General features: G+C 29.7%; 1 protein-coding gene across 1 annotated transcript; it reads left to right on the top strand.

Moving 5' to 3' along the window:
- Positions 1–2,445: 2,445 nt before the first annotated feature.
- Positions 2,446–3,964, top strand: LOC131647263 (probable zinc transporter 12). Its single transcript, XM_058917173.1, has 3 exons — positions 2,446–3,137; positions 3,293–3,442; positions 3,591–3,964. Exons 1-3 carry the CDS (start codon positions 2,550–2,552, stop codon positions 3,900–3,902), a joined length of 1,050 nt encoding a protein of 349 aa, XP_058773156.1. The 5' UTR covers positions 2,446–2,549; the 3' UTR covers positions 3,903–3,964.
- Positions 3,965–13,844: the final 9,880 nt, after the last annotated feature.

Below are 13,844 nucleotides of genomic sequence, written 5' to 3'. Positions count from 1 at the left end.
AAATGGTTTTTAAAATTATTTTTATTTTAATTAAGTAATTTATATAATTAAATGGCATAACTAAACCATTATTTAATTAAAAAATTACTAATAAGATATATTATAATAAATTACTAAAGAAATAAATATAAATTAGAATTACGAAATTATAAAAGTTGACCTCAATTTTGACTCCAAAATTACAAAGAGACTTAACAACTTTAATTAATAAGATAAAAAAAATTATAATAAACTAATTATAATTATTTTCGCTTTAAATTTTTAATGCTTGAAAATGAATAGTTAGATGCCATTGAGACATGCAATTCATACGACAAAAAATTGTAACTAAACAGTTAGTAAAAATTAATGTATTTAAATATATTAAAATAAAAAATAATAATTATAATACACTAAGTAAAATTTTCTACACTTCAATTTTATTCAAATCACTTAAAATATTGTTGAAGGATAAAATCCATACAACATTTATTTATTCAAAAATAATAATTAATTAAGTTGAACATTTCAACCACAGTACACATCAACAAAATACTATAAAAGTATGTTCGGCTCATACAATTAAAATACAATGCCATATGAATTGCTGTCTTTTGCTCTCTGTGTGCAGCAGAGTTATTCTTTTGCTTTTGCAGTTTTTAGGCTTGTTCTTGTATTGCATCTTGTGGCTCCAGTTGGTTTGGATGCGCGAATCTCGTCTATTGTAATCGGGCAGAGTATCCCTTATACTCCCATTAATATATCATTGCCTATTTAAAAAAAAAAAATACAATGCCATTTATATTGTGAGATTTTTTATCATAGTTAACATATATATTTTTTCTTATTATGTTAAAAATCTTTGTCATTGATTCTTAAAAAATATATTTTGGACAAATGCTTTTATAAATATAAAAAAAATAGTGAACAAATATCCAAAATTGATATTAAAAAAAAAGCAAGACAAATATTTCTGGCTGATTAATATACAAAATTGTGATTGATTAATATAAAAGCACTAAATAAATATTTGTCCCTCACATGAAAAGTTACATGACACTTACCGTTATTTATACATAAAAATATAAAACAATTATTTTATTTGATTAATATATAAAAATAAAACGCGACACAAGTTTGTTACTAAAAAAGTATGGGAGAAATTTTTATCTTTAATAGATATATAAAAAATTAAACAAATTATTGACTATGTTCATATTGTTGAAATAATGAATTATTGAGATAATTATGAATTATTAAGAGTATAATTTATATTGTTGAGATAATTATCGGTTGTTGAGATAACTATAGATTGTTGAGAGAATAATTCATGTTATTGAAATAATTATTGGTAGAGATAATTGTTTCTTAAGGGAATTAGGAATTAAGGTTTTAGATAGTATTATATATATAACTTGTAACACTGTAATCTATATATGCAATTCACAAGACAAATAAAGTGAACTATAGCTACTTTATATTCGAAGACATAAATAATTTGGTCGAACTGTGTGAATAAAGGTTTTACGTGTTTCTCTCTACTCTGACTAGTATTCGCGTTTTTGTTCTATCAATTAGTATCAGAGTCTGGTTAACTCGGTAGGGGAGTGAAAGTGAATTCTAGTGTGGATCAAGACTAGTGATGTTGGTGACTCACTTGTGAGGGAGATTGTTGGATTTTAAGTGTGAAACTTGTGATAAAGACTCGCATAGACTAAGAATAAATAAAATGTTGAGTTTATAAGAGAGGTGACTTATACACCAGTGTATTATGATTTTGAGTGAATATGTGGTGACAAAATTTCTTATAACTATAAACGTTTGACTCATTGACACTTTTGCAAACTTCTCTAATACAAATATTTGTCACGGAATTATTTTAAAAGAATATTTAGACAAATATATGTGCTTCAACAAAGTCAAAATTCACTTAAATTTACAAAATATATTCTAATAATTTGATGCACGTGTTCAAAACAAAATGAAAAAGTTATCTCTTTTGGTATCTGATTTTTTTTGTTATGATACATAAATTATTTAATTTTAATTATATCATTTAAATTAATATTACATTTTTTTCAATTAATAAAATATATTAATATTTTTATTAATTAGCATTAACATTTATGACAAACTCGTGCAACTTTTCGTAGTTTTATTTAACAAAATATCGTTTTCATGTACTAAAACTTAAAATGAAAATAGAAAAAAAATCTATAATTAAAACACAAACCAAAATAAAATATCCAAAAATGCAATGTTGATAAAGACACAATATAAAATTTATTATTCTTTGCAAAGATTCCAAAGGTGACAAATACAACCACTTTAATATTCTCCTTAGGTGTTATCTAGCATAAACTAATTTCATTGTACATATCAACTATCTATTAGCTATATAAACTATATTTTTTTAAATAAAACAAACAAAAAACTATTTTGCTATTATCTGTTGCTTTTGTTTTCTATATGCTCTCTTTCAAGCACTTGAAATTTTATCTCAACAAAATCATTTTCAGCCACAAAAACATTCTTCTCATATTCTCTTTATTTTCAAAGCTTTAGATACAATGATCAAGTTTGCAACAAGCAAATTTATAACCATTTGTATAATTTTTCTTCTTCAACAAAGCTTAGTTTGTTCAGAATGTAGCTGTGAAAATGAAGAACAAGATTCTAATCATAAAGTATCTGAGGCATTGAAATACAAAATAATTGCTATGGCAACAGTTTCGGTTTCTAGCTTAATTGGTGTGTGTATTCCAATCTTTGCAAAAAGAATTTCATATTTAAATCCGGAGAATGATTTTTATTTCTTGATTAAAGCATTTGCAGCTGGAGTGATTTTAGCGACCGGGTTCATACACATACTTCCCGATGCTTTCGAGGCCTTATCGAGTCCTTGTATAGGCGAAAAGCCGTGGAAACTGTTTCCTTTCTCGAGTTTTGTTACAATGGTGACAGCCATTGGAACATTAATTATGGAAGCTTTGATTATTGGATACAAAAAGAGATCTGAAATGAAAAAACCTCAACCATTGGCTGAGGATGTTGAAATTCATGAAGCTAATGATAATAGTAATCATGTTCATAACTTCGAACTTGCATCCGATAAATTAGATTCAACAAATCGTCTTCGGTATATCATAGTTTCTCAGGTAACTCATAAATTCTATTATCTATTATTTATTATTACGCGTCAAACGATCGCATTGATTTTTTCATATACAAACAATTTTTTTCAATTCTTGCATGATTTTTTGCATTAAATTTGAGTTTATTTTTGGTTAATCATATGATAAAACTTATGCAGATTTTGGAGCTAGGTATTGTGTTGCATTCAGTCATTTTAGGGATATCTCTTGGTGTGTCAAGAAGTGCTAAAACAATCAAACCTTTAGTGGCTGTATTAACAATTCATCAATGCTTTGAAGGAATAGGACTTGGTGGCTGCATTTCTCAGGTATCCATGCCGTCTTTTATTATACAAAACACTGTATAGATTAATCGTAGTTTAATCATAACATGATAAATTAAAGTTCTACTTAATTATGTTTTAACTGTGACGAATATTTTATGTGGTTCTATTTTATGTGGTTCTATTTTATCAGGCACAATTCAAATATTCTAAGGTTGCAATCATGGTACTATTCTTTTGTCTAATTTTTCCAATTGGAATTGGAATTGGCATTGGAATATCAGATATCTACAATGCAAATAGTCCAAAGGCATTAATAATTGAAGGGTTTCTTCTATCAGCATCTGCAGGGGTTCTTATTAACATGGCACTTGTTGATCTTATTGCTGCTGATTTCTTGAACTCAAAAATGCTAAGAAGTTTTAGGCTACAACTTGGTGCAAGTTTAGCACTTTTTGTTGGGTTGATTTGTATGTCAATTTTGGCAATAATGGAAAATTTCTAGCCAAGAATAGTTGTAAGATTTATAAGTCTTACATCATTTTAATAAGAAAATTTATGAATTTTGTTACTTCTTTCTCCATTATTGTAAAAATTTATTATTACTTTCTCAAACTGCACTATTTTGTTTTGAATAAAATTGAGGAAGATCCAAAGTATTAATAATAATTAATGACATTAACTATTGTTGTATAAATTTTGTTAATGAAATACCTAATGGATAATTACAGTAAATTAACCACAATAGAAGATATATCAAAATAAATTTTGATAAAGAAAGGTAAGATAGCGATCCTTAATTTGGCATGAATAGCTTTTACTCTCTAACTTATAATTCACTATTCAACTGAGCAATCAGTGATTTGTTTTGTGCTTGAAACATTGAAGAGAGTGACAAATAAAACAAATCAATATACAACAAAGAAGGACCAAAATAATATAACTAACAGTGGTACCAATCTCGTCATATAATTGCTAGGGTTGGTACTCTGAGCGTGCATGTAGGTCCGGTCGAATCAAATTACAGATCTGGTTTAATAATAATATAAACTAGTAACAAACCGGTGCATAAGCACAGATTCTGTTCGGTTACACGCATTTGAATATATCATTTATTTTAAATAAAATATTAAAAAAATATTTAGATAAATAATTGATTATTTCGTATATAAAAATATTTAGATCAATAATAGATTTTTTCCCGTATACCATTTTTGGATCAAAAATATTTGATCATAAACATCATTTCTCATAAGTAAAAATATTTAGATCAATAATTAAAAAAATTCCGTATACATACTTCATTTTTATTTTTATTTAGGTATCTTTTACAAAAAAAATATTTGGAACAATAGTAAATTTCGTATATAAAAGTATTTAGATCAATAATAGATTTTTTTCCATATACCATTTTTGAATAAAAAATATTTGGATCATAAATACCATTTTTCGTAAGCAATAGATTTTTTTTCGTATACAAATATTATTTTTGTTTAGGTATCATTAACAAAAATATTTGGATCAATATTAAATTTTCGTATATAAAAATATTTATATCAGTAATAATTTTTTCCCGTATACCATTTTTGAAACAAAAATATTTGATCATAAATATCATTTCTCGTATATAAAAATATTTAGATCAATAATAAATTTTTTCCCTGTATACAGACTTCATTTTTGTTTAGGTATCACTTACAAAAATATTTGGATCAATAGTAAATTTTGTATATAAAACTATTTAGATCAATAGTATATTTTTTCCCGTATACCATTTTTGAATAAAAATTATTTGGATCATAAATACCATTTTTCATAGATAATATATTTTTTCCATATACAAATATTATTTTTATTTAGGTATCATTTACAAAAATATTTGGATCAATATTAAATTTTCGTATATAAAAATATTTATATCAATAATAGATTTTTTGAATAAATTTTTCTCGTATACCATTTTTGAGTAAAAAATATTTCGATCATAAATACCATTTTTCGTAAATAAAAATATATATATCAATAATAGATTTTTTTTGTGAAAGAAAGAAGTGAGAAAGTGATGAAAGAGAAAAAATTAGAGAATGGTGAGAGATTTGGTAAGTTTGATAAAATATGAGGGTTCTATTATTTTAACAATAAAATTAAGAATTTTATTGTGTAAAGACCAACTAACCACAATTTTAATGTGGTGGCAAAAAATCAAATAGGGGTACTTTTGACTTTTCCACAACCATTAATTTTCTTATATTATAGACAGTTTTTGGAAATATATATAATTTCTTATTCTTCCAAAAAAATAGTAAACTTCGTATATAAAAATATTTAAATCAATAGTAGATTTTTTCCTGTATACTTTTTTGAATAATAAATATCATTTTTTGTAAATAATAGATTTTTTCCGTATACAAATATTATTTTTGTTTAGGTATCATTTACAAAAATATTTAGATCAATAAGAGATTTTTTGGCCTATGCCATTTTTGAATAAAAAATATTTAGATCGTAAATAACATTTTCAGCATATAAAAATATTTAGATCAATAATAGATTTTTTACCCGTATACAGACTTCATTTTTGTTTAGGTATCATTTTCAAAAATATTTGGATCAATAGTAAATTTCGTATATAAAAATATTTAGATCAATAGTATTTTTTTCCCGTATACCATTTTTTAATAAAAAATATTTCGATCATAAATACCATTTTTCGAAAATAATATATTTTTTCCGTATACAAATATTATTTTTAATTAGGTATCATTTATAAAAATATTTGGATCAATATTAAATTTTCGTATATAAAAATATTTAGATTAATAATAAATTTTTTGAATAAATTTTTCTTGTATACCATTATTTACTAAAAAATATTTCAATCGTAAATATTTTTTTGTGGAAGAAAAAATGAGAAAGTGATGAAAGAGAAAAAATAAAGAATGGAGAGAGATTTGGTAAGTTTGATAAATATGAGGGTTTTATTATTTTAATAATAAAATTAAGAAATTTATTGTGCAAAGACCAAATAACCACAATTTTAATGTGGTGGCAAAAAATCAAATAAGGGTATTTTTTACTTTTTCACAACTATTAATTTTCTTATATTATAGATTTTTGACTAAAAAAATATTCCGATCATAAATACCATTTTTAGTATATAAAAAATATATATATATATATCAATAATAGTCTTTTTTTTGTGGAAGATAGAAGTGAGAAAGTGATTAAAGAGAAAAAATAGAGAATGGAGAGAGATTTGTTAAGTTTGATAAAATATGAAGGTTCTATTATTTTAATAATAAATTAAGAACTTTATTGTGCAAAAACGAAATAACCACAATTTTAATATGGTGGCAAAAAATGAAATAAGGGTATTTTTTTACTTTTCCACAACCATTAATTTTCTTATATTATAGATATTAAACAAGTATATATTGATGTAATATACTTTAAGACTTTAGGATGAAAAAGAAAACATATTTTTATTGCAGATAATTGTCGTTTTGATGATGACAAAGAGAATAATGTGCAACTATCGTAAACATCATGAAGATAAAAGAAAATTAAAAAGTTAAAGACAAAGGTTTTGATATTTGGCAGAAAGAAAATCAAATTATATGAAAAATCGAAGGAATTGAACCGGTGTCTTAGTTGTTATTATATGTTTAAATCATTAGTTTGTACTAAGTATGAGTATTTCTAAAAGTATTAAAATAATGTACACACTAACTTTATTTTAAAAAAAAAAAACTTCATCTATTTTTAAAATGTTCATAAAAATGTTTTGGCCTGAAACAAATGGATTAAGAAGAGTACTTAGTCGGTTAGGACATTTGTCTAATCGATTATAGAGCAAATTTTCTTGTGATTGATTAAGAATCATTTTAATTGATTAGGTCATAATCAATTAGCGTTGCAGGTTCATTGAGTATGGAGCACTACAACAAATAACACATTCTATGACGGAGTTTTCACCATAGTTATATATTTGAATTATATAATTGACCATTGTGAAATCTTTAAAATTTGACATCTTTCTTTTTTATTTATAAATTAAAAACAATTCATATTTCAACAAGTTGAATTTTCAACCGTAGAAAAAAATTCTAGACATGGAGTTCGAATCGCAACATCAATAAATGTGATTTATTTATTATCAAAGCATTGTCTTCCGTTTTTTTTAAAATTGTTTAAAATAATGGTTTTTTTAATTTTAAATTGTGAAACTTGCTCAAATTAAAACAAACAAATAAATAAGATTTCACCATGGTTGAATTTTTCAATCATTGTAAAATGTTTTACTCTTATTTAAGAAACAGAGTTTTATCTTGTCATGTGTCTTCACTTTTCTCTTCCCTTATAAAAACCGCATTTACCACTTACGAAACACCACATCACCACTAAGAAGAAATCATTTCCTCTTGGTTGGAAAATGGTTTTAACATCGGTTTATTAGGTGAGGTAAAGAAGCGTGTCATAAAAATTGCATTATTTTTTTCTCGACTGAGATTTCAACCAAGAAAAAATGTTTAACTTGTCAAAGGGATGAAAAAAGTAGAAGAAGAAAAGTAGGGATGAAAAAAGAAGAAGAAGAAAAGTAGGGATGAAAAAACCCTCTTTACAAAGTTCATTTCTATTCTTTAGTAATTTTTGTAATTAAAAATTAATATTAAAATAAGAGAATATTTTTTAGATTGTCTAAAAAAACATGGTAAATGGACTGATGGGGTTTAAATTTTAATAAATATTTATTAAAAAGGACACCTATTGACGCAGGGAGTATTAAGATGAATATGTGTAATAAATAATAACAACAAGAATAGATACGCCACATAATTCTAAACAAATAGATAAAGATTTATACGGTTTTGGCAGAAAACATGGGGTAGTTTTTTTTTTAAGCAAGTTATATTAATGAGTACTAGGGGTACTCTAACCCAATTACAAAAATCGAGAGGGAAAAACTCGGGAGAAAGAGAAATTGATACTCAAATAAAACTTAGGCTAAATAATACAAAGGATATTTGAAAATTCATAAAAAGTTACATTTTGTGATAACAATATCCCCTAAGAAAGACCACCTTCAAGCCAAAGCTTTGATATTCCAAACTACATCGGAAACGGTTCCTTTATCGTGTTTTAATAAAACTCCATTCCTTATAGTCCACAAACTCCAACAAACCGCCGTCCAAATAACTCCTTCTCTACCCTTCTTCACTTTTTTCTTCTTAAATAAGTCAAACCAGAACAAAAAGCTACTGCTAATATTGTTTTCGGGGCTGCCTTCAATTCCAATCCACATGGAAATATCCCACCAAACTTCCAAGCGAACTCATAACCCAGCACAAGATGAAAAAGGGATTCCTCCACATCATTACAAAAAATGAAAATTATATCACTAGGATTAGAAAGAATACCTTTGCGACCGAGTTGCACCGTCGATGGTAATATATTCGACAAAACCCTCTAACTAAAAGCTTCAATTCTATACGAGACGAGGATTCTCCATACTAGCCCGAATAATTTGTCAGTTCTAAAATCAGGCTCGAAGAATTGGGGTAGGTTGACATTAAAATGTAATCGTCTCTTGCAGAATAACGGTATTCGGGTTTGGTATCCAGGAAATATTGTCTGATACACTCGTGTTCGGCAAAGCCTGAACCAACAGCTCCAACAGCTCATGTAACCTGCTAGCCGCGGACTGATTCGCTAAATAAAAAATACCAAAATTACCCCAATTCCACTTCAGATTTTTCTATTGTCCCATGTTCCCAATAAATTCCATCTTCAAATTGCTCAAGTTGTTTAAATTAGGAAACCAGATTTTCAAATTGTAGTTTTTAAACCAAACTACATGCCAGGACAGTGTAGAATCACCATTGCCCACTTTGAACTGGCAGTTCCTGTTAAACAGCACGACATTCTAATTTCTTACTAAGGACATGATGTCCTTCCATCAAGAAGATTTAGACCCTCTATATGACGGACCTTCCTCGGCCAACATTTGGTATTGTAAGTTTCTGTATCTCGTCCTAAGAATTTCCATCCATAAACAATCCTTCCCCTTTAAAATTATCCATTTCCATTTCGATAACAAAGCTTAATTGAAGACTTTGATATCCTTTAGCCCTAATTTTCCTTTGTCAAACAATTTGAAAACTTTCTCCCAACGAACCCAATGAATTCTTCTCTTGGAAATTGTCCCTCCCCATATAAAGTTACTCTGCAGCTTACTAATTTCTTTACAGATTTTAATCGGGGCCTTGTAAAAAGAAAGAGTGAAATGGACAAGCTACACAAAACAGATTTTAACAGTGTTATTCTTCCGCCAAAATTGAGAATTCTTCCTTGCCAACAAGATAATCGGGTATTCAACTTGTTGATAAGAGGTTACCAAGAGGAAATTCTCCTTGGATTGGATCCAATTGTGCTCCCTAAAAAAGAGAAAACTTTGTCTTCGATCCAGCAAGAAGGAAAATTAGTTGTGGCGTTAAGAAAATAAGGACTGAGATTAATTCCAACCAGCTTGCTCTTATGGTAATTAACCCCCATTTGCGAGACCACTTCGAACCCTCTTAGGAAATTTTTAAGATCCTAAACATGTTTCCAACTCCCTTATCCTATTAATAAAGTGTCTTCTACGAATTAAAGAATATCAACCGAGCACTTCCCGTTAACATTGAAACCTGAAAAGTGGCTTGTAACGCTCGGAAAATAAGTATATACTTGATTTGGACGTTTGTGACGTTTATTGGAATTGTACCGTTTTTGGAGTTGTTTCAGTCGGTATTAGTTCGGGATGGCGGACTAATATTTAATTGAAGGTTTTCATATTTTTGGTACCGGAAATATTATTAAGGTAATATTCCGCGTTTCGGGGCGTTTGAACGATATTTGAGCGTAGGGGCATTTTGGTCATTTCCGCGGGATAGATATTTTCCTTATAAGAAGGAGATATTTGTGAGAAAGGAAAGAGAATGGAAAGAAAAAGAAGAGAAAGAAAGAGAAGAGAAGAAGAAGGAGAGCAAAGGGGAAAACAAGAGAAAATGGAGGATTCTCAACCGAATCGAGTTCCGATCGTTGCTATAGCAAGGTAAGGGGGTGAATCTAATTTATCTTGGATGTATGATTCTTATAGTCTTGTTCTTGTTCTTGTTCTTCTTGTTCCAATTTCCACAATTTTCTTGTGTGATCTTTGTTTGATCTAAGTTTGTTTGAGAATGATTGTATGATGAATAAATGATATCCTTGTTGTGTTGTGGTGATTGATCATGCTTTCTTTTCCATTTCTATGGCTTGATTGAGTTTGGGTAAAAAGTTAGGTTTTGGGATAGATTGGTGAATTAACCATGAAAAGTGTGATAATAGGTTGTTTCTATGGTTTGTATGTGTTGTATTGGTGTTATAATGATGTTTAGGAGTGGTTTTGGTGGGTATAAGGGGCCTGGAACCGTTCTGGTGCGTTCTGGTTTTTTCTGGGTTTACGCAGGTCCGCTGAGCGGAGGTGGGTCCGCTGAGCGGAGGTCCTGTTGCAGAAAATTCTCTGCGAAGGTCCGTTGAGCGGAGCTGAAGCGGATGACAGCTTTTTCTGTTTTTCCAAAACTTTGAAACTTCGTAACTCTTGAACCGTAACTCCGATTTTGTCGCCGTTCAAAGCGTTGGAAAGCTAACGCAATAACCTATATTATTATCTAATTAAATGATTCATAGGATGTAGTATCCCATTATTTTTATTAGGATCAAGTGATGAGTTGTGTAGTATGTTCAATTAACCAAACTTTGAAACCTTGTAACTTTTGATCCGTAGCTCCGTTTCGTACGCCGTTCGAAGTGTTAGGAAGCTAGTTGGATATTCTATATGATAGCATAGGCTTGGTTAGATTGTTATTAATTTTTTATGAGGTGTTGTTGATGAAAACACATAATTGTTTATATGCGCGATATGATTGGTAAATAATCATAGTGCTTGGTTGCAATTGTTGATGATGTAGGATGTAGTAGTGGTTGGTTGATTTTCATAAATGGTTTTGTGAACTAGTGCATGATAAATCATGATGATGTGTTGTGTGAATGTTATCGTATTGGTACGAGGTATGTGATTAGTTGTCAATGACATGAAATCATGTTCATATGTGTTATGTATTAATGAATGTTCATACTTGATATGTGACGATGTTTGGTTGTTTGTTATTAACATGATGTGTGGCCTTATGGCAAGTAAATGTTGTTATGAGAATGATGTATTATCATTGTTGAATTGTTGTTATTACAACTTGTGGATGATGTATTGATGAAGTTGTGGGCCGATGGCCAATATTAATTTGATGTGTATGAGTGTGTTATATGTTCATCTATGCCGATGTGGCCAGTATGTTTGAACGGTGAATGTGTGCTGTGTGCTTATTAATGCCTGTGTGGTAATTATGGTGTGATGTAATTGATAACAATGTTATTAATTGGTGATGTATCCTTTTGGATAGAATATAAACGGTGTAACGTGGGTATGTGACCGTGTTATATTGTTGATGATGTTGTTGTCGTGTAATAGAGTCATATATTTGCACAGCATAACATTTCATTACGTTAATGGCGGAATGCTATTAGCAGGTGGCCTGTATTGGCAATTATTACCAGTGGGGGCTTAATGCTCGGTAAAAAGGTGTATTTGCCCTAGTGGCAAGAGGTCATCAGTGGGGGCTAAATGCTCGATGACGTTTAGTCGTAGCTTGATGCTCGACAAAGGTGTATTTTCCTGAGGGAAAGAAGTCCCAGCATAATGCTCGGCAAAGGTGTATTTGTCATAATGACAAAGGGAGTTTTACTCCGGATTTGGTACCACATGCATATGCATAGTCGAGTCTCATTCATCATTGTCTGTCTTTATAATTATGTTATCATTCATGTGTCACATTACTTATATATTGATTGTGGTTGAATGAGTGGATTACTTTGTTGTATGATTCTTGATGATACTTGTTGGCATTACTATAATTGTCATGCTTTCATTATGAATTATATTCTCACCCTTCTGCTGATTTGATGCTTGAGTGGCATCCTGCAGATTAGCCGCTCTGGGAGTCTTTTGGAAGAGGTAGTTCTCCAGTCGGTCTTGTCAGTTGCTCTGATACGTAACACCGGGGAGTCGGGAGTCTGTTGTTATTTATTTATATATGACTCTTTGAACATGTATATGTGATAATGTGTTGATGTGTATTGTAAACACTTTATTTTGGAAAACTCCTCTTTGAGAGTGAGAGATATATGTATATATATATATGTTCATATCTTCCGTGTGTTATGTATCATTTTATTGGCAGGTGTGTATGCTTTTGGCATCGTTGATGTCCGTTTATTTTCTAGGTGTTTGTTTGGTTACTTAGTGTAACATCCTAATTGCGTTGTATGAAATTTTAAATACTCTGATATTTGTACCTATATGCCTGGGTAGAATTGGGGTGTTACATTAGTGGTATCAGAGCAAGTCGGTCTGTCCGGCCAGTGTTGTCTAATGTTGTTTAATTCCTCAGTACGTGATAAGTATGTGGAGCACTGTTAGTACTTGTTGTGCCTCTAGTCAGTTGTATGCAGGAATGGTTTGAAGCTAAGTGGGGGAGAACATATGCTTCTCGGATATGTTTCAGTTGCAAGATGTTAGTATGCTATTGAGGGCAGCAGTACTAGTGTTGTTGGAATTTGTTGTTTTCTGAAGTGAAGGCGACTTGGACTTAAGACTTTGGTTGTTAATCAAGTTGGAGTGTCTCGGAGTATATTTTGGTTATTTCTAAGAATTAGGAGTATGAAGAGACGAGTAGGATCTCAGGTATTTTGTTTTGAGATATTGTTAGAAGTGTCTTGGTACGTAGCTGCAAGACGTCGGTGTTAGCTGGTTCAGATAATCTTGAGAGATTTGTGAATTATGGAATCATAGTGCTTTTGTGCTATGAGCAAAAGTTGGAAAAGAATATTATTATTGTTGGTACTGATAGTTTATACTCTATTATGATTGTCGGCTACCTATTGACAAATTGAGGACTTGATCACCCTTAATCTCTTGTTGATAGTAGACGGGATCGTATTGGATGTGATAGACTTATCTGACTAGTTTGATAATATTGGAAGTGAATGAGTCGGTGCAAGGTGGTACGGCGTTATTTATGTTGTCGACGATTTTGGATGTTCTTGAAGAAGAGCAATTCTGGGAATTGCGGATAGTTGTGCATTTGTATAAGTGTTTCTTGAAGGTTTAATTGATTCATCGTCGAAAAGAGGAATTTTGTCTTGGAGTTCTATTTTGATGGATTTAGTTCCTAGAACTATTGTTGTGTCGAGGGTTCCGTATCGGATGCCAACTTCTGAGTTGAAAGAGTTGAGGAGTCGACTTAAGGATTTTCTTGAGAAGAGGTTTGTTCGTTCGAGTGTGTCGCCGTAAGGTGCATGTGTTTTGTTG

This window comes from Vicia villosa, linkage group LG2 (genome assembly GCF_029867415.1).
Source record: "Vicia villosa cultivar HV-30 ecotype Madison, WI linkage group LG2, Vvil1.0, whole genome shotgun sequence".
In the NCBI taxonomy this organism is placed as follows: Eukaryota; Viridiplantae; Streptophyta; class Magnoliopsida; order Fabales; family Fabaceae; genus Vicia; species Vicia villosa.
Note: the sequence above shows the minus strand (reverse complement) of the source record. Positions and strands in the feature narration are given on the sequence as shown.